This window comes from Pseudopipra pipra, unplaced genomic scaffold, assembly GCF_036250125.1.
Source record: "Pseudopipra pipra isolate bDixPip1 unplaced genomic scaffold, bDixPip1.hap1 HAP1_SCAFFOLD_119, whole genome shotgun sequence".
NCBI lineage: Eukaryota > Metazoa > Chordata > Aves > Passeriformes > Pipridae > Pseudopipra > Pseudopipra pipra.
This window is the reverse complement of record NW_026990598.1, coordinates 11,711-33,066: the sequence shown is the minus strand read 5'-3', so window position 1 is coordinate 33,066 and position 21,356 is coordinate 11,711. Positions and strand designations below refer to the sequence as shown.

General features: G+C 60.7%; 1 protein-coding gene across 7 annotated transcripts; it reads right to left on the bottom strand.

Moving 5' to 3' along the window:
• Positions 1–255: 255 nt before the first annotated feature.
• Positions 256–19,949, bottom strand: TRIM35 (tripartite motif containing 35). 7 transcript variants are annotated; one of them, XM_064643387.1, is made up of 11 exons: positions 19,757–19,949; positions 16,216–16,693; positions 13,775–13,870; positions 12,584–12,721; positions 11,470–11,562; positions 10,206–10,228; positions 8,373–8,494; positions 4,665–5,357; positions 2,883–4,059; positions 2,222–2,482; positions 256–1,839 (listed from the first exon to the last, which is right to left on the bottom strand). In XM_064643387.1, exons 1-8 carry the CDS (start codon positions 19,840–19,842, stop codon positions 4,783–4,785), a joined length of 1,611 nt encoding a protein of 536 aa, XP_064499457.1. In that variant the 5' UTR covers positions 19,843–19,949; the 3' UTR covers positions 256–1,839; positions 2,222–2,482; positions 2,883–4,059; positions 4,665–4,782. The 7 variants fall into 7 exon arrangements, with proteins under 7 accessions (XP_064499457.1, XP_064499452.1, XP_064499453.1 ...); XM_064643382.1 differs by having other exon boundaries at positions 256–1,776; positions 2,252–2,482; positions 2,883–5,357; XM_064643383.1 differs by lacking the exon at positions 2,222–2,482 and having other exon boundaries at positions 256–1,720; positions 2,825–5,357.
• Between the last annotated feature and the right edge of the window lie 1,407 nt (positions 19,950–21,356).

The window sequence follows — 21,356 nt, the reverse complement described above, 5'->3', positions numbered from 1 at the left end:
TTCCGTTTGGAGCCTCCCCAGCCGCGATCCAGGAGGGAAACGGGGCGGGAAAGGCGGGATTTGGGAAGGGAATCACGGGAAAGGCGGGATTTGGGAAGGGAATCACGTCGGGAAAGGCGGGATGTGGGAAGGGAATCACGTCGGGAAGAGTTTTATTAAATGTTTATTAAATGTTTATTTAAGGATTAAAAAAAAATAGGAAGGAAACCCAAAAACATCCTTTTTTTTTTCCCTGATTATTTTTTTTTCTTTGCCCTCTGAGGAAAAAAAAGCTGGAAAAGCACCTGGAAAAGCCCGACTGGGATGGAGGGAGGTGGGAGAGACCCCTGAGCTGGGATATTCCAATGGGAGACACCCATGGAGTGGGATATTCCAATGGGAGACACCCATGGAGTGGGATATTCCAATGGGAGAGACCCCTGGGCTGGGATATTCCCATGGGAGACACCCCTGGAGTGGGATATTCCAATGGGAGAGACCCCTGGAGTGGGATATTCCCATGGGACAGACCCCAGGACTGGGATTCTCCTCCCCAGACTGGGATCTCCTCAAGGGTCTTCCCCATGGAATATCCCCATGGGATATCCCCACAGGAGAGACCCCTATCCCGGGATATCCCCACAGGAGAGACCCCTATCCCGGGAGACACCCCTGGAGTGGGATATTCCCATGGGAGGCACCCCTGGGCTGGGATCTCCACCTTGGACCGGGATCTCCTCAGGGGTCTCTCCCATGGAATACCCCCACGGGAACACCACTATCCTGGGATACTCCAACAGTAACACCCCCTATCCCGGGATATCCCCAGGGGAGACACCCCTAGCCTGGGATATCCCCACAGGAGAGACCCCTATCCCGGGATAGCCCTATGGGAGACACCCCTATCCTGGGATATCCCCACGGGAGAGACCCCTGGACTGGGATATTCCCATGGGAGACACCCCTGGGCTGGGATATTCCCATGGGAGACAACCCTAGCCTGAGATATTCCAATGGGAGACACCCCTGGACCAGGATCTCCTCCCTGGACTGGGATCTCCTCAGGGGTCTCTCCCATGGAATACCCCCACGGGAACACCACTATCCTGGGATACTCCAACAGTAACACCCCCTATCCCGGGATATCCCCAGGGGAGACACCCCTAGCCTGGGATATCCCCACAGGAGAGACCCCTATCCCGGGATAGCCCTATGGGAGACACCCCTATCCTGGGATATCCCCACGGGAGAGACCCCTGGACTGGGATATTCCATTGGGAGAGACCCCTGGACTGGGATATTCCCATGGGAGACACCCCTGGGCTGGGATATTCCAATGGGAGACACCCCTGGAGTGGGATATTCCAATGGGAGAGACCCCTGGGCTGGGATATTCCAATGGGAGACACCCCTGGAGTGGGATATTCCAATGGGAGAGACCCCTGGGCTGGGATATTCCAATGGGAGACACCCCTGGGCTGGGATATTCCCATGGAGAGACCCCTGGACCAGGATCTCCTCAGGGGTCTCTCCCATGGAATACTCCCATGGGAACACCCTTATCCTGGGATATCCCCATGGGAACACCCCTATCCTGGGATATCTCCACAGGAGTCACCCCTATCCTAGGATATCCCCATGGGAACACCCTTATCCTGGGACAGCCCCCTGGGAGACACCCCTATCCCGGGATATCCCATGGGAGACACCCCTAGGCTGGGATATTCCCATGGGAGAGACCCTTGGACCAGGATCTCCTCAGGGGGTCTCTCCCATGGGATATCCCCATGGGAACACCTCTATCCCGGGAAATCCCCATGGGAACACCCCTAATCCCAGGATATCCCCATGGGAACACCCCTCAGTCGGGAATATCCTCGTGGACGCGCACCCGGAGCGGGCAGATCCGCAGCGCCTCCGCCTGGGAATCCCCTCGGGATCCTCCATCCCCCCCCACGTAGAAATAGGGGAACACGGCGCCTCCGAACTTCTTGTGGAAGGTGTAGATGTGCCGGCGCGGGTCGGATATCCACAGGGGGCTCTCCCGTGGGATATTCCCATGGGAGAGACTCCCAGACTGGGATATCCTCATGGGAGAGACCCCTGAGCTGGGATATTCCTGTGGGAGAGACTCCAGGACCAGGATCTCCTCCCCGGACCGGGATCTCCTCAGGGGTCTCTCCCATGGGATATCCCCACAGGAGACAACCCTAGGCTGGGATATCCCCACGGGAGAGACAACCCTATCCTGGGATATCCCCACGGGAGAGACCCCTATCCCGGGATATTCCCATGGGAGACACCCCTGGGCTGGGATATTCCCATGGGAGACAACCCTAGCCTGAGATATTCCAATGGGAGACACCCTAAGACCAGGATCTCCTCCCTGGACTGGGATCTCCTCAGGGGTCTCTCCCATGGGATATCACCATGGGAACACCCCTATCCCAGGGTATTCCAACAGTAACACCCCTATCCTGGGATATCCCCAGGGGAGACACCCCTAGCCTGGGATATCCCCAAGGGAGACACCCCTGGAGTGGGATATTCCCAAGGGAGAGACCCCTGGATTGGGATATTCCCATGGGACAGACCCTAGGACTGGGATTCTCCTCCCCAGACTGGGATCTCCTCAAGGGTCTTCCCCATGGAATATCCCCATGGGATATCCCCACAGGAGAGACCCCTATCCCGGGATATCCCCACGGGAGAGATCCCTATCCCGGGATATCCCCACGGGAGAGATCCCTATCCCGGGATATCCCCACGGGAGAGATCCCTATCCCGGGAGACACCCCTGGAGTGGGATATTCCCATGGGATATCCCCTGGGCTGGGATATCCACCTTGGACCAGGATCTCCTCAGGGGTCTCTCCCATGGAATACCCCCACGGGAACACCACTATCCTGGGATACTCCAACAGTAACACCCCCTATCCCGGGATATCCCCAGGGGAGACACCCCTAGCCTGGGATATCCCCACAGGAGAGACCCCTATCCCGGGATAGCCCTATGGGAGACACCCCTATCCTGGGATATCCCCACGGGAGAGACCCCTGGACTGGGATATTCCCATGGACAGACCCCTGGACCAGGATCTCCTCAGGGGTCTCTCCCATGGAATACTCCCATGGGAACACCCCTATCCTGGGATATCCCCATGGGAACACCCCTATCCTGGGATAGCTCCACAGGAGTCACCCCTATCCTAGGATATCCCCATGGGAACACCCTTATCCTGGGACAGCCCCCTGGGAGACACCCCTATCCCGGGATATCCCATGGGAGACACCCCTAGGCTGGGATATTCCCATGGGAGAGACCCTTGGACCAGGATCTCCTCAGGGGGTCTCTCCCATGGGATATCCCCATGGGAACACCTCTATCCCGGGAAATCCCCATGGGAACACCCCTAATCCCAGGATATCCCCATGGGAACACCCCTCAGTCGGGAATATCCTCGTGGACGCGCACCCGGAGCGGGCAGATCCGCAGCGCCTCCGCCTGGGAATCCCCTCGGGCTGCCCCGTCCCCCCCCACGTAGAAATAGGGGAACACGGCGCCTCCGAACTTCTCGTGGAAGGTGTAGATGTGGCGCCGCGGGTCGGATATCCACAGGGGGCTCTCCCGTGGGATATTCCCATGGGAGAGACTCCCAGACTGGGATATCCTCATGGGAGAGACCCCTGGGCTGGGATATTCCTGTGGGAGAGACTCCAGGACCAGGATCTCCTCCCCGGACCGGGATCTCCTCCCGGGTCTCTCCCATGGGATATCCCCATGGGAACACCCCTATCCCAGGATACTCCAATAGTAACACCCCTATCCCGGGATATCCCCACAGGAGACAGCCCTATCCAGGGATATTCCCATGGAGAGACCCCTGGGCTTGGATATTCCAATGGGAGACACCCCTGGACCAGGATCTCCTCCCTGGATCGGGATCTTCTCAGGGGTCTCTCCCATGAGATATCCCATGGGAACACCCCTATCCCAGGATACTCCAACACTAACACCCCTATCCCAGGATATTCCAATAGTAACACCCCTATCCCGGGATATCCCCAGGGGAGACACCCCTGGACCCTTAAGTGGGAACACCCCTCAGTCGGGAATATCCTCGTGGACGCGCACCCGGAGCGGGCAGATCCGCAGCGCCTCCGCCTGGGAATCCCCTCGGGCTGCCCCGTCCCCCCCCACGTAGAAATAGGGGAACACGGCGCCTCCGAACTTCTCGTGGAAGGTGTAGATGTGGCGCCGCGGGTCGGATATCCACAGGGGGCTCTCCCGTGGGATATTCCCATGGGAGAGACTCCCAGACTGGGATATCCTCATGGGAGAGACCCCTGAGCCGGGATATTCCTGTGGGAGAGACTCCAGGACCAGGATCTCCTCCCCGGACCGGGATCTCCTCAGGGGTCTCTCCCATGGGATATCCCCACAGGAGACGACCCTAGGCTGGGATATTCCCATGGGAGAGAGCCCTGGACTGGGATATTCCAATGGGAGAGAGCCCTGGATTGGGATATTCCAATGGGAGAGAGCCCTGGGCCTGGATATTCCCACGGGAGAGACCCCTAGCCCGGAATATTCCCATGGGAGACACCCCTGGGCTGGGATCTCCACCTTGGACCGGGATCTCCTCAGGGGTCTCTCCCATGGAATACTCCCATGGGAACACCACTATCCCGGGATACTCCAACAGTAACACCCCCTATCCCGGAATATCCCCACAGGAGACACCCCTGGACCCTTAATTGGGAATATCCTTAATTGGGAATATCGTTAATTGGGAACTCCCTTTAGTCGGGAATATCCTCGTGGACGCGCACCCGGAGCGGGCAGATCCGCAGCGCCTCCGCCTGGGAATCCCCTCGGGCTGCCCCGTCCCCCCCCACGTAGAAATATGGGAACACGGCGCCTCCGAACTTCTCGTGGAAGGTGTAGATGTGGCGCCGCGGGTCGGCGGCGTAGAAGGACAGCTCGCCCTCGTCGCAGTCCAGCTCCACCCGCAGCCTCCGGACGGCCGCTCCCGGCGCTCCCGCCTCCGAGCGGGCGGCGTTGGAGGCGCGGCACTCGTCCTTCCCGGGGAGCCGGTACAGGAACCAGAAGCCGGAGCGGGAATCGTGGTGGAAGCTCCAGCGGGTCCCCTCCCGGGGCCGGGCCACCCCGACCCGCCAGTTGTCGATCCCGCCCAGATCCACCTCCCAGGCGTGGAAGCCGCTGGAGAAGCCGCGGGATCCCAGGACGCAGGGGGCCGAGGTGAAGCGCTCCGGGTTTTCCACGGAGAGCTGGAAGCCGCGGTTGGAGACGCTGGAGAGGTCGTCGGAGACGCTGAGCCAGCCGGCGGCGGAGCCGGGGTCGAAGGAGAACGGGACTGGGATGGGGGGAGAGAAAACCGGGAATGAGGGGAGGGATGGGATGGGGGGGGGCAGAGGGAATTGCGGGGATGGGGGTTGGGAAGGGGAATAATTGGGATGGGGGAGAGGAGAGGGAATAGTTGGGATGTGGGGTGGGAGAGGGAATAGCTGGGATGGGAGAGAACAGAGGGAATAGCTGGGATGTGGGTTGGGAAGGGGAATAATTGGGATGTAGGAGAGGAGAGGGAATAGTTGGGATGTGGGAGAGCAGAGGGAATAGCTGGGATGTGGGTTGGGAAGGGGAATAATTGGGATGTGGGAGAGGAGGGGGAATAATTGGGATGTGGGATGGGAGGGGGAATAATTGGGATGTGGGATGGGAGAGGGAATAATTGGGATGTGGGATGGGAAGAGGAGTAAATTGGGACATGGGATAGGAGGGGGAATAGTTGGGATGTGGGTTGGGAAGGGGAATAAGTTGGGATGTGGGATAGGAAAGGGTTGGGGTTGGGAAGAAGAATAAATTGGGATGCGAGAGAGGAGGGGGAATGGTTGGGATGTGGGATATGAAAGGGAATAGTTGGGATGTGGGATGGGAGAGGGAATAGTTGGGATGTGGGATGGGAGAGGGAATAGTTGGGATGTGGGATGGGAGAGGGAATAACTGGGATGTGGGAGAGGAGGTGGGAATAGTTGGGATGTGGGAGAGGCTTGGGAACAGTTGGGATGTGGGATAGGAGGGGGAATAATTGGGATGTGGGAGAGGAGAGGGAATAGCTGGGATGTGGGTTGGGAAGGGGAATAACTGGGATGTGGAATGGGAGAGGGAATAGTTGGGATGTGGGAGAGGAGGGGGAATAGTTGGGATGTGGGATAGGAGGGGGGATTGCTGGGATGTGGGTTGGGAAGAGGGAATAGTTGGGACATGGGTTAGGACATGGAATAAGTTGGGATGTGGGATAGGAGAGGGAACTGGGTTAGGAAGGGGAATAAGCTGGGACATGGGTTGGGAAGGGGGAATAAGTTGGGAAGTGGGATGGGAGAGGGAATATTTGGGATGTGGGATAGGAGGGGGAATAGTTGGGATGGGGGAGAGGAGGGGGAATAATTTGGAATGTGGGAGAGGAGGAGGAATAGTTGGGATGTGGGTTGGGAAGAGGAATAATTGGGATGTGGGAGAGGAGGGGGAATAATTTGGAAAGTGGGATGGGAGAGGGAATAGTTGGGATGTGGGTTGGGAAGGGGAACAATTGGGATGTGGGAGAGGAGGGGGAATAGTTGGGATGTGGGATGGGAGGGGGAATAGTTGGGATTGGGGAGAGGCTTGGGAATAGTTGGGATGTGGGATAGCCTTGGGAAGAGCCAGGATGTGGGAGAGGAGGGGGAATAAGTTGGGATGTGGGTTGGGAAGACGAACAATTGGGATGTGGGTTGGAAGGGGAATAGTTGGGATGTGGGATAGGAGGGGGAACAGGATTAAGAGGGGGAATAAGCTGGGATGTGGGATGGGAGGAGGAATAATTGGGATGTGGGATGGGAGGAGGAATAATTGGGATGTGGGCTGTGAAGGGGAATAGTTGGGATGTGGGCTGGGAAGAGGAACAATTGGGATGTGGGAGAGGAGGGGGAATAGTTGGGATGTGGGTTGGGAGAGGGAATAATTGGGATGAGAGAGAGGCTTGGGAACAGCCAGGATGAGGGAGAGCCTCAGGAAGAACTGGGGTGTGGAAGAGGCTCAGGAATAGTTGGGATGTGGGTTGGGAAGAGGAATAGCTGGGCTGCGGGATAAGAGAGGGAACAGATGGGATGTGGAGAGAGGAGAGGGAATAGTTGGGATGGGAGAGAGGAGAGGGAATAGTTGGGATGGGGGAGAGGAGGGGGAGTTGGGATGAGGGGGAAGCTTGGGAAGAGCTGGGTTGCGGGACAGCCTTGGGAAGAGCCGGCATGTGGGAGAGCCTTGGGAAGAGCCTTGGGAAGAGCTGGGATGTGGGATAGCTTTGGAAAGAGCCTTGGGAAGAGCTGGGATGTGAGAGAACCTTGGGAAGAGCCTCGGGAAGAGCCTTGGGAAGAGCCTTGGGAAGAGCCGGGATGTGGGAGAGGCTTGGGAAGAGCCAGAATATGGGATAGCCTTGGGAAGAGCCTTGGGAAGAGCCGGGATGTGGGATAGCCTTGGGAAGAGCCTTGGGAAGAGCTGGGATGTGGGAGAGGATTTGGAAGAGCCTTGGGAAGAGCTGGGATGTGGGAGAGCCTTGGGAAGAGCCTTGGGAAGAGCCTTGAGAAAAGCTGGGATGTGAGAGAGCTTTGAGAAGAGCCTTGGGAAGAGCCAGAATATGGGATAGCCTTGGGAAGAGCCTTGGGAAGAGCTGGGATGTGGGATAGCCTTGGGAAGAGCCAGAATATGGGATAGCCTCAGGAAGAGCCTTGGGAAGAGCCGGGATGTGGGAGAGCCTTGGGAAGGACCTTGGAAAGAGCCTTGGGAAGAGCTGGGATGTGGGAGAGGATTGGGAAGGGCCTTGGGAAGCGCTGGGATGTGAGAGAGCTTTGAGAAGAGCCTTGGGAAGAGCTGGGATGTGGGACAGCCTTGGGAAGAGCCTTGGGAAGAGCCTTGGGATGTGAGAGAGCCTTGGGAAGAGCCTTGGGAAGAGCCGGGATGTGGGAAAGGATTGGGAAGAGCCTCAGGAAAGAGCCGGAATGTGGGAGAGCCTTGGAAAGGGCCTTGGGAAGAGCTGGGATGTGGGAGAGGATTGGGAAGAGCTGGGATGCGGGAGAGGATTGGGAAGAGCCTTGGGATGTGGGATAGCCTTGGGAAGAGCCAGAATATGGGATAGCCTCGGGAAGAGCCTTGGGAAGAGCTGGGATGTGGGAGAGGCTTGGGAAGGACCTTGGGAAAGAGCTGGGATGTGGGAGAGGCTTGGGAAGAGCCTTGGGAAGAGCCGGGATGTGGGAGAGGCTTGGGAAGAGCCTTGGGAAGAGCTGGGATGCGGGATATCCTCGGGAAGAGCCCCGGGAAGCTCCGTGTCCCGTTCCCTCACCGGCGGTGACGCTTCCCAGCATCTTCTTCCAGACGTTGAACTGCAGCGACCCCAAATACTTGGGAACGTCCAGGAGCAATCCCGTGGGAACGGCCTCCGGCTCCTCCGCCGTCCACGCGATCCTGGGGGGAGGCACCTCGGCGTGGAGCTCCCAGCATTCCCAAAAATCCCCAGGAGGGGGCACAAGGGGGCTCAGCCATCCCAAAAATCCCCAGGGATGGGACAAGGGGCTCAGCAATCCCAAAAATCCCTGTGGGAGCTCAACTATCCCAAAAATCCCCAGGGAGTGGACAAGGGGGGCTCAGCCATCCCAAAAATCCCCAGGGATGCTCAGCCATCCCAAAAAATCCCAGGGATGCTCAGCCATCCCAAAAACTCCTATGGGAGCTCAGCCATCCCAAAAATCCCCAGGAAGGGACACAGGGAAGCACAACCATCCCAAAAATCCCCCAGGGGTGTTCAGCCATCCCAAAAATCCACAGGGATGGGACAACGGGGGCTCAGTCATCCCAAAAACCCCCATGGGAGCTCAGCCATCCCAAAAATCCCCAGGAGGGGACACGGGGGGGCTCAGCCATCCCAAAAATCCCCAGGAAGGGACACAAGGGAGACTCAACAATCTCAAAAATCCCCAGGGATGCTCAGCCATCCCAAAAATCCCCAGGGAAGGGACACAGGGAGGCTCAGTCATCCCAGAAAAACCCAGGGAGAGACACAGGGAGATTCAACCATCCCAAAAACCCCCAGGGATGCTCAGCCATCCCAAAAATCCCCAGGAAGGGACACAGGGAGGCTCAGCCATCCCAAAAATCCCCAGGGGTGCTCAGCCATCCCAAAAATTCCACAGGGATGGAACATGGAGGCACAACCATCCCAAAAACTCCTGTGGGAGCTCAGCCATCCCAAAAATCCACAGGGATGGTACAGAGGGGCTCAGCCATCCCCAAAATCCCCTGGAAGGGACACAGGAAGACTCAGCCATCCCAAAAATCCCCAGGGAAGGGACAGGGGGGCTCAGCAATCCCAAAAAAACCCAGGGAGAGGCACAGGGAGATTCAACCATCCCAAAAATCCCCAGGGATGCTCAGCCATCCCAAAAATCCCCAGGGATGGGACACAGGGAGACTCAATCATCCCAAAAATCCTCAGGAAGAGACACAGATGGACTCAACCATCCCAAAAAAACCCCAAGGATGGGACAGGGGTCTCAGCCATCCCAAAAAACCCCATGGATGCTCAGCCATCCCCAAAATCCCCAAGGATGGGACAAGAGGGACTCAGCCATCCCTAAAATCTCCAGGGAGAGACACAGGGAGACTCAACTATCCCAAAAATCCCCAGGAAGGGACACAAGGGAGACTCAACAATCTCAAAAATCCCCAGGGATGCTCAGCCATCCCAAAAATCCCCAGGGAAGGGACACAGGGAGGCTCAGCCATCCCAAAAATCCCCAGGGGTGCTCAGCCATCCCAAAAATTCCACAGGGATGGAACATGGAGGCACAACCATCCCAAAAACTCCTGTGGGAGCTCAGCCATCCCAAAAATCCACAGGGATGGTACAGAGGGGCTCAGCCATCCCCAAAATCCCCTGGAAGGGACACAGGGAGACTCAGCCATCCCAAAAATCCCCATGGATGGGACAAGGGGCTGAGCAATCCCAAAAATCCCCAGGGAGGGACACAAGGGAGACTCAACCAACCCAAAAATCCCCAGGGGTGCTCAGCCATCCCAAAAATCTCCAGGAAAGGGACACAAGGGGGGCTCAGCCATCCCAAAAATTCTGCCCAGGACAGGCTCCACCCCCAGAATTCCCGGCAGGATCGGGCCCTACCTGCGCTTCCGGTTCTTGTGGCTCTGGAAGAGAAAAGGGGGAGAGGCCAGGAATCAGATCCTGCTTTTCCTGGGAATCAGATCCTGCTTTTCCTGGGAATCAGATCCTGCTTTTCCTGGGAATCAGATCCCGCTTTTCCTGGGAATCAGATCCCGCTTTTCCTGGGAATCATATCCCACTTTTCCTGGGAATCATATCCCGCCTTTCCCGGGAATCAGATCCCGCCTTTCCTGGGAATCAGATCCCGCTTTTCCCAGGAATCAGATCCCGCCTCTCCCGGGAATCAGATCCTGCTTTTCCTGGGAATCGGATCCCACTTTTCCCAGGAATCAGATCCCGCCTTTCCCAGGACTCAGATCCTGCCTTTCCTGGGAATCAGATCCCACCTCACCCGGGAATCAGATCCCACCTTTCCTGGGAATCAGATCCCGCCTCTCCCGGAAATTGGATCCCGCTTTTCCCGGGAATCAGATCCCGCCTTTCCTAGGAATCAGGTCCTGCTTTTCCCGGGAATCAGATCCCACCTTTCCTGGGAATCAGATCCCGCCTCTCCCAGGAATCAGATCCCGCCTTTCCTGGGAATCAGATCCCACCTTTCCCGGGAATCAGATCCCACCTTTCCTGGGAATCAGATCCTGCCTCTCCCGGAAATTGGATCCCGCTTTTCCCGGGAATCAGATCCCGCCTTTCCTAGGAATCAGGTCCTGCTTTTCCCGGGAATCAGATCCCGCCTTTCCTGGGAATCAGATCCCGCCTCTCCCGGGAATCAGATCCCGCCTCTCCCGGGAATCAGATCCCGCCTTTCCTGGGAATCAGATCCCACCTTTCCCAGGAATCAGATCCCACTTTTCCCAGGAATCAGATCCCGCTTTTCCCAGGAATCAGATCCCACTTTTCCCGGGAATCAGATCCCGCCTTTCCCGGGAATCAGATCCTGCCTTTCCCAGGAATCAGATCCTGCTTTTCCTGGGAATCAGATCCCACCTTTCCCAGGAATCAGATCCCACCTTTCCCAGGAATCAGATCCCACTTTTCCCAGGAATCAGATCCCGCCTTTCCTGGGAATCAGATCCCACCTCTCCCGGGAATCAGATCCCGCCTTTCCTGGGAATCAGATCCCGCTTTTCCCAGGAATCAGATCCCACTTTTCCCAAGAATCAGATTCTGCTTTTCCTGGGAATCAGATCCCGCCTTTCCTGGGAATCAGATCCCGCTTTTCCTGGGAATCAGCTCCCGCCTTTCCCGGGAATTCCCTCCCAGTTACCATGAGGAACGTGTGGTCGTCCTGCTTGAGATCCGCCTGGAGCTGCCGCGCCTCCCCCAGCAGGGCCTGGTTCTCCCGCTCCAGCTGCTCCACCTGCACGGAATTCCGGGATTTCCGGGTTGGGAAAGAGCTCCGGGATCATGGATCCAACCCCGGATCCAATCCTGGATCTGACCCCGCCGTGGTTCCGATGCCACATCCAAGCTCATCCCAAAAAACCTCCAGGGATGGAGAATCCGCCTCTTCCCTCCCTGGGCAGCCCATTCCAAGGGCTGATCCCGATCCATGGAAAGAACAAATTGGGAGGCAGGAAAGGAGGAGGAATAGTTGGGATGTGGGTTAGGAGAGGGAATAAAATGGAATATGGGATAGAAGGAGGAATAGCTGGGATGTGGGTTGGGAAGGGAAATAATTGGGATGTGGGAAAGGAAGAGGAATAGCTGGGATGTGGGTTGGGAAGAGGAATAAATTGGGATGTGGGATGGGAAGGGAATAAATTGGGATATGGGTTGGGAAGGGGAATAACTGGGATGTGGGAGAGGAGGGGGAATAATTTGGAATGTGGGTTAGGAGGGGAAATAAGTTGGGATGTGGGAGAGGAGAGGGAATAATTGGGATGTGGGATAGGAGGAGGAATAGCTGGGATGTGGGTTGGAAAGAGAAATAATTGGGATGTGGGATAGGAGGAGGAATAATTCAGGATGTAGGCTGGGAAGGGGAATAGTTGGGATGTGGGAGAGGAGGAGAAGTTGGGAGGTGGGTTGTGAAGAGGAATAAATTGGGATGTGGGACAGGAGGGGGAATAATTGGGATGTGGGATAGGAGGGGGAATTCCCATCCTTCCCGATATCCCACCTGCCCCTCCCCTGGCCCAGCTGGAGGCCGTTCCCTCTCCTCCTGTCCCTCGTTCCCTGGGAATTGGGGATCCCCCCAGCTCCCCCCTCCTGTCAGGGAGTTGTGGGGCAGGAAAAGCTCCCTCCCGATCCCTCTTTTCCCCGGGATGAGCCCCTTCCCAGCTCCCTCAGCCTCTCCTCACGGGAATTGTGCTCCGGTCCCTCCCCTGGCCCTGCTCCAGCCCCTCCACGTCCTTCTGGAATTCCAGAGCCGGTCCCACCTTCTCCTGGATCAGCTCCTGCTTCTGCTGGATCTCCTCCTGCAGCTGGGCCAGCAGAGCCTTCTCCTCGTTCCACAGGAACTCATGGAGCTTCCGGAATTCCCGCTTCACCTGCCGCTCCAGCCGCTCCGCTTCCGTCTGGGACAGGAGGGAATGTGCCAACGGCATCCCATCCCGGATCCATGGCCTTTCTTCTCATCCCATCCCATCCCGGATCCATGGCCTTTCTTCCCATCTCATCCCATCCCGGATCCATGGCCTTTCTTCCCATCTCATCCCATCCCGGATCCATGGCCTTTCTTCCCATCCCATCCCATCCTGGATCTGTGTCCTTCCTTCCCCTGGCATCCCATCCAGGATCCGTGTCCTTCCTTCCCATCCCATCCCATCCCAGATCCGTGTCCTTCCTTTCCCCGGCATCCCATCCTGGATCTGTGCCCTTCCTTCCCATCCCATCCCATCCCGGATCCGTGTCCTTCCTTCCCATCCCATCCCATCCCAGATCCGTGTCCTTCCTTTCCCCGGCATCCCATCCTGGATCTGTGCCCTTCCTTCCCATCCCATCCCATCCCGGATCCGTGTCCTTCCTTCCCATCCCATCCCATCCCGGATCCGTGTCCTTCCTTCCCATCCCACCCCATCCTGGATCCGTGTCCTTCCTCCCTCCCTCTGGAATCCCTTTCCCGGCTCCAGGATGGGATCCACGCCCCACCCAGGCCATTCCAGCCCGAGCTGTGCCGGGATCATCCCCCATTCCCAGCAGGATCAACCCCCATTCCCGGCGGGATCAACCCCCATTCCCGGCGGGATCAACCCCCATTCCCGGCGGGATCGACCCCCATTCCCAGCAGGATCGACCCCCATTCCCGGCGGGATCAGCCCCCATTCCTGGCGGGATCCACCCCCATTCCCGGTGGGATCCACCCCCATTCCCGGCGGGATCAACCCCCATTCCCGGCGGGATCACCCGCCATTCCCGGCGGGATCAACCCCCATTCCCAGCAGGATCAACCCCCATTCCCAGCAGGATCGACCCCCATTCCCAGCAGGATCGACCCCCATTCCCGGCGGGATCAGCCCCCATTCCTGGCGGGATCCACCCCCATTCCCGGCGGGATCCACCCCCATTCCCGGCGGGATCCACCCCCATTCCCGGCGGGATTGACCCCCATTCCCGGCGGGATCGCCCACCTTGTTGTGCTTGGCGATGGATTTGTAGGAGCGCCGCACGACCCCGAAATCCTTGGCTTTCTCCCGCAGGGACGATTCCATGTTCACCAGCTTGGCCTGGGGGGGGGGGGGGAGAGGAGACGCCCTCAGATTCCCAGGATTTCCAAAAGGTGGGAAAACAAAGCCCAGAGCGGGGAGGAGGAGGAGGAGCTTCGCTCCGTAGGGAATCCTCCTCCCTGTTTTTAGGGATGTGCCGCCAAATCCCAGCCCCATCCCGCTCTCGGGAAGCGCTGGCAGCCGCTCGAGCCCCGCGGTTATCCCGGATTTATCCCGGTTATCCCACCGCTTTGGGATCCTGGCTCATCCCCGGGGGCTGACTCAGGCAGCCAACGGCTCTTTTCCCGCCTGGAAAACGCTTGGAAAAGTGCAATTCCTGGCGCAATTCCCGGCTCCTCCTCCTCGTGGAGCTCATCCCGCCCCAGATCCCTCCTCCCTCCTCCTCCTCCAGGGAATTGGGCAATCCCGGAATTCCCAAAGCCGCTCCCGAGCCTCGGGCGCTGCCGGGAGAACCGGCGAGGCCGGATGGATCCACCTTGGGATGGAGGAGCTTGGAATTGCAAGGCTGGGACACTCTCTGGGATCCCATCCCGGATCCGTGTCCTTCCTCCCTCCCTCCCTCTGGAATCCCTTTCCTGGCTCCAGGATGGGATCAATGCCCCACCCAGGGCATTCCTGCCCCCGCTGTGTCGGGATCAATCCCACTTCCAGGCGGGAGTTGCCCTCCTGGATCCGTGTCCTTCCTCCCATGTCATCCCATCCCGGATCCGTGTCCTTCCTCCCATGTCATCCCATCCTGGATCCGTGTCCTTCCTCCCCATCCCATCCCATCCCGGATCCGTGTCCTCCCTGCTCTGGGAGCGTCCCCTTTCCCACAGGAATCCCGGGAATGGGATGGCACCAGGAATTTAAAGGCCGGGAGAGCCTCAGTGGGGACATTCCTGCCGGGAATCCACCCTCTGCTTCCTCCCAAATCCACAAACCCACAAATCCAGGGCAGGACCCGGACAAGCTCCGCCCTTCCAAACATCGGGATGCGTCTCCACGCCATCCACCCTTTTCCCTTTGGAATTCTGGCTCATCCCCGGGGGCTGACTCAGGCAGCCAACGGCTCTTTTCCCGCCTGGAAAACGCTGGGAAAAGTGCAATTCCTGGCGCAATTCCCGGCTCCTCCTCCTCGTGGAGCTCATCCCGCCCCACATCCCTCCTCCCTCCTCCTCCTCCAGGGAATTGGGCAATCCTGGAATTCTCAAAGCCTCTCCCGAGCCTCGGGCGCCGCCGGGAGAACCGGCGAGGCCGGATGGATCCACCTTGGGATGGAGGAGTGTGGAATTGCAAGGCTGGGACACTCTTTGGGATCCCATCCCGGATCCGTGTCCTTCCTCCCTCCCTCCCTCTGGAATCCCTTTCCCGGCTCCAGGATGGGATCAATGCCCCACCCAGGCCATTCCTGCCCCCGCTGTGTCGGGATCAATCCCACTTCCAGGCGGGAATTGTCCTCCTGGATCCGTGTCCTTCCTCCCCATCCAATCCCGGATCCGTGTCCTTCCTCCCACCAACATCCCATCCCGGATCCATGTCTTCCCTCCCTGCTCTGGGAGCGTCCCCTTTCCCACAGGAATCCTGGGAATGGGATGGCACCAGGAATTTAGGCAGTGGGGACATTCCCACCGGGAATCCACCCTCTGCTTCCTCCCAAACCCACAAACCCACAAATCCAGGGCAGGACCCGGAGGAGCTCCGCCCTTCCAAACATCGGGATGCGTCTCCACGCCATCCACCCTTTTCCCTTTGGAATTCTGGCTCATCCCCGGGGGCTGACTCAGGCAGCCAACGGCTCTTTTCCCGCCTGGAAAACGCGCGTCCTGGCGCAATTCCCAGCCTGGCTCCTCCTCCCCACATCCCTCCTCCCTCCTCGTCTCGGCCAATTGGGCAATCCCCAAAATCCCAAATCCCCAATCCCCAAGTCTCGGGCGCCGCCGGGAGAACCGGCACGGCCGGAATCCCAAATCTCGGGGCCGCCCCATCTCCCGCTTTTCCCGGCGCTCTCCTCACCCTGAAATCCGGCTCCTCCTCCCCACGGAGCTCGTCCCGCCCCACATCCCCCATCCCTCCCCGTCCGGGCGAATTGGGCGACCCCTGAATCCCAAACCCCCAAATCTCGGGCGCCGCCGGATCCCAACCATCGGGATGCGGGTCCCAACCATCGGGATGCAGGATCCCAAAAATCGTAACGCCGGTTCCCAACCCTCGGGATGCCAGATCCCAACCATCGGGATGCCGGTTCCCAACCATCGGGATGCCGGATCCCAACCCTCGGGGCCGCAGGATCCCAACCCTCGGGGCCGCCGGATCCCAACCCCCCGTCCCGCCGCCTCTCCCGCTTTTCCCGGCTCTCTCCTCACCCTGAAATCCGCCGCCGCCTCCCGCACGGGCCGCACCTTGTGCCCCTCGTGGCCCGCGGAGCTGCGGCAGGAGCCGCACGCCAGCTCCTTGTCCTCCAGGCAGAAGAACTTCGCCTCCTCGCCGTGCAGCGGGCACAGCGCTGCCCTCTTCGCCTTCCTCCCCTCCTCCTCCTCCCCCTCCCGCTCCTCCTCCTTGAGGATCATCCCCACCAGGTTGTTGAGGGTGTGGTTGAGGCGCAGCTCGTCGCGGGCCGAGGTCTCCTTGCAGACGGGGCAGGAGCGGAGCCGCTGCTCCCAGGAGCGCCGGACGCAGCCCCGGCAGAAGTTGTGGCCGCAGCCGAGGGTCACGGCCTCGCGGAAGGGCTCGTAGCAGATGGGGCACAGCAGCTCCTCCTTCAGCGCGGCCCCCGAGGCCGAGGAAGCCCCCCCCGAGGGGCCGCGGGAGGGGTGGGGGTCATCCCGCGTGTCCTCCATGGAGCTGCCGGGGGGGGAGAAGGGAGGGATGGGGTTTGCGGGACCGGCAGCTTCTCTCTCTCTCTCTCGGTTGCCGGTGCGGGTGTTCTGATGCAAGCGGAGCTGCTTCGCTGCCCCGCTGACTCAGCCCGGAGGTCCCGCCCGCCGCTGGGGAACCGCCCCGGCAACGCCATCCCCGGGGGGGTCCGGGATCCGGGAGGGGAAGGCGGCAAAGGCCACGGGAACCCCTCCCCCGGCCTCGGCCCCTGAAGTCGGGCATCGGACCTGGACACTCACCCCTCGTGTCCGGACCCCCCGATTGCAGCCTCAGTCCCTGGTCCCCGACCCCCTGTCCGGGGATCTCCCCCAGTGACCGGTCCCGGACCCCCAAACCCGGGGGCTGGACCTGGACACTCACCCCGCGTCTCGACCCCCCCGGGCAGCCCCGGTGGTCGGTCTCGGACCCCCAAAGCCGGGCACCGGACCTGGACACTCACCCCGGGTGTCCGGACCCTCCTGGGTACCCCCGGTGCTCGGTCCCGGACCCCCAAAGCCGGGCACCGGACCTGGACACTCACCCCGAGTGTCCGGACCCCCCCGGGCAGCCCCGGTGTTCGGTCCCAGCTCCCAAACCCGGGAGCTGGACTGGACACTCACCCCCCATGTCCGGACACACCCTGGACCTCCAAACCCGGGCACCGGACATGGACACTCACCCCGAGTGTCCGGACCCCCCCTGGGCACCCCAGTGCCTGGTCCCGGACCCCCTGTCCAAGGATCACCCCCAGTGACCGGTCCCGGACCCCCAAACCCGGTGGCCGGACCTGGACACTCACCCCGCGTGTCCAGACCCCCCCTGAGTACCCCCACTGGCTGGTCCCGGACCCCCAAACACGGGTCTCAGACCCCCCCGGTACCCGGTCTCGGACTCCCCTGTCCGGGCTCTGACACAGTGACCGGTCCCGGGCCCCCAAACCCGGCCCCAGACCCCCCTGGGCACTCCCAATGTCCAGTCCCGAACGTCCATGTCTGGGGATTTCCCCACTGACCGGTTCCGGACCCCCAAACCCGGGTCCCAGACCCCCCTGGGCACCCCCAGTGTCCAGTCCCGGATCCCCCTGTCCGGGGATCTCCCCCACTGACCGCTCCCGGCCCCCCAAACCCGGGTCTCAGACCCCCCCGGTACCCGGTCCCGGACCCCCCTGTCCGGGCTCTGACACAGTGACCGTCCCGGACCCCCAAACCCGGGTTCCAGACCCCCCTGGGCGGTCCCGGATCCCCAAACCCGGGTCCCAGACCCCCCCTGGGCACCCACAGTGCCCGGTCCCAGACCCCCTGTCCGGGCTCTGACCCACTGACCGGTCCCGGACCCCCAAACCCGGGTCCCAGACCCCCCTGGGCACCCCCGGTGGCCAGTCCCGGACCCCTTGTCCGGGGATCTCCCCCACTGACCGCTCCCGGACCCCCAGACCCCCCTGAGCACCGCCGGTGCCCGGTCCCAGCCCCCTCCTCCCGGGGCCGCTCCGGTTCCCGCTCCCCCATTCCCAGTTCCCGCTCCCCCATTCCCAGTTCCCCCGCACTCCCGCCATTCCCAGTTCCCCCTCTCCCAGTTCCCGCTCCCCCATTCCTCCTCCCAGTCCCCCCATTCCCAGTTCCCCCATTCCTCCTCCCAGTCCCCCCATTCCCAGTTCCCGCTCCCCATTCCCAGTCCCCCCCACTCCCGGTTCCCGCTCCCCTTTTCCTGGTCCCCCCCCTTCCCAGTGCCCTCTCCTCCACTCCCGGTGCTCGTTCCCCCATTCCCGGCCCCCCCATTCCCAGTTCCCGCTCCCCATTCCCAGTCCCCCCCACTCCCGGTGCCCGCTCCCCCATTCCCACTCCCCGTTCCTTCATTCCCGGTGCCCGCTCTCCTACCCCGCTGCCCCCCCCAATTCCCAGTCCCCCCCACTCCCGGTGTTCGTTCCTCTATTCCCGGTGCTCATTCCCTCATTCCCAGTTCCCGCTCCCCATTCCCAGTCCCCCCCACTCCCGGTTCCCGCTCCCTTTTCCCGGTCCCCCCCCTTCCCAGTGCCCTCTCCTCCACTCCCGGTGCTCGTTCCCCCATTCCCGGCCCCCCCCCTTCCCAGTTCCCGCTCCCCATTCCCGGTGCCCCGCTCCCTTATTCCCGGCGCCCCCATTCCCGGCTCCCACTCCGATCCCACGTGGCAGCCGCCATTCCCATTCCCTTCCCAAACTTTCCCTTCCCAAACCTTCCCTTCCCAAACCTTCCCGTTCCCATTCCTGTCTCTTCCCGGGGCCGGGGCCGCTCCGGGAGGGGGGTCGGGAATTGGGGTCTCACCTGGCGGGGGGGTCGGGAATTGGGGTCTCACCTGGTGGGGGGGTCGGGAATGGGGGTCTCACCTGGTGGGGGGGGTCGGGAATGGGGGTCTCACCTGGTGGGGGGGTCGGGAATTGGGGTCTCACCTGGTGGGGGGGGCTCAGACAGGGGGTCTCACCTGTTGGGGGGGGCTCAGACAGGGGGAGTCTCACCTGGTGGGGGGGGGTCGGGAATGGGGGTCTCACCTGGTGGGGGGGTCTGGAATGGGGGTCTCACCTGGTTGGGGGATCGGACAGGGGGGTCTCACCTGGTGGGGGGGGTCTGGAATGGGGGTCTCACCTGGCGGGGGGGTCGGGAATGGGGGTCTCACCTGGTGGGGGGGTCGGGAATTGGGGTCTCACCTGGTGGGAGGGTCGGGAATTGGGGTCTCACCTGGTGGGGGGGGCTCAGACAGGGGGGATCTCACCTGGTGGGGGGGTCGGGAATGGGGGTCTCACCTGGTGGGGGTTCGGGAATGGGGGGTCTCACCTGGTGGGGGGGTCGGGCAGGGGGGTCTCACCTGGTGGGGGTTCGGGAATGGGGGTCTCACCTGGTGGGGGGGTCGGGAATGAGGGTCTCACCTGGTGGGGGGGTCGGGCAGGGGGGGTCTCACCTGGTGGGGGGGTCGGGAATGGGGGTCTCACCTGTCGGGGGGGGCTCAGACAGGGGGGTCTCACCTGGTGGGAGGGGCTCGATGGTCTCACCTGGTGGGGGGGTCGGGCAGGGGGGTCTCACCTGTCGGGGGGGTCTCGGCAGCTCCTGCAGCAGCAGCGGCGCCTCAGGGGGCAGTGGGGGGGGCTGCGCTCGGGCTCCCGCGACATTCCAGCCTTTCCCTCAGAATTCCAGCCTTTCCCGCCGCTCCCGGCGCGGGCGGGGCCGGGATGAGACGGACGGGGCGGGTCCCGACCCGGGCACGGCCCCCCCGGGGCGGGATTTGGGGCTCTCCTGACCCCCCTCCCTCCTCCCACTGCTCCCCTCCCTCGGGAAGCGGCTCGGTCCCTTCCTTGGGAATGCGGCTCCCAATAATTTCCAGGAGTGGGAATCTCGGTGGTCCCGAGCTGTGCTCCCTCCTGGCATCGTGCCCATCCCTGCTTTTCTTGGCATCATTCCCATCCCTGCTTTTCTTAGCATCCTGCCCATCCCTGCTTTTCCTGGCACTGTGCCCATCTCTCCTTCTCCTGGCATCGTGCCCATTCCCATTTTTCCTGCCATCCTGCCCATCCCTGCTTTTCCTGGCATCATATCCATTCCTTCTTCTCCTGGTATCCTGCCCATCCCTGCTTTTCCTGGCATTCTTCCCATCCCTGCTTTTCCTGGCATTGTGCCCATCCCTGCTTTTCCTGCCGTCGTGTCCATTCCTTCTTCTCCTGGTATCCTGCCCATCCCTGCTTTTCCTGCCATCGTGTCCATTCCCACTTTTCCTGCCCATTCCTGCTTTTCCTGCCATCATTCCCATCCCTGCTTTTCCTGGCATTGTACCCATCCCTGCTTTTCCAGCCCATTCCTGCTTTTCCTGGCATTGTACCCATCCCTGCTTTTCCGGCCTATCCCTGCTTTTCCTGCCCATTCCTGCTTTTCCTGCCATCGTGCCCATCCCTCCTTTTCCTGCCCATTCCTGCTTTTCCTGCCCATTCCTGCTTTTCCTGCCATCGTGCCCATCCCTCCTTTTCCTGCCCATCCCTGCTTTTCCTGCCCATCCCTGCTTTTCCTGCCATCATTCCCATCCCTGCTTTTCCTGCTCATCCCTGCTTTTCCTGCCCATCCCTGCTTTTCCTGCCATCATTCCCATCCCTGGTTTTCCTGCCCATTCCCGCTTTTCCTGGCAGTCCTGCCCATCCCTGCTTTTCCCGCCCCCCCCAACCCCCTTCCCCTGCTTCCCACCCTCTCCATCCTTCCCATTTTATTCCCACTTTATTCCCATTTCATTCCCATGTTATTCCCATTCCAGCCCCGTGGATCCCACGGATCCCAAAGCTGCTCCAATCCCCCCCCCCCCGGGAACCAGGAGAGATCCAAACGTTTTCCAAGGACAAAGAGCCGGGAAAACAAGGGCTGTTTGTGTCCCCTGGGATGAGGAAAGGCCGGATCCGTGTTTTCCTCGGGCCGGGAGTCTCCAAGGTCAAAGATAAAAGCAGCTGGGAAGGAGCTGAGGGAGGCAGGGATGGGATTCCAACCCCCCCTCAGAGGGAATTCCACACCTGGAAGTGCTCTGGGAAAGGCGGGATTGAGGGACAGAGTGTGGGAGCAGCGGGATCCGGGAGGGAAAGGGAATTTGGAGACGGGATTTGGGAAGAGGCAGAGGGGGGAAAGGGCTCAGGGAAGCAAAGGGAAAAGC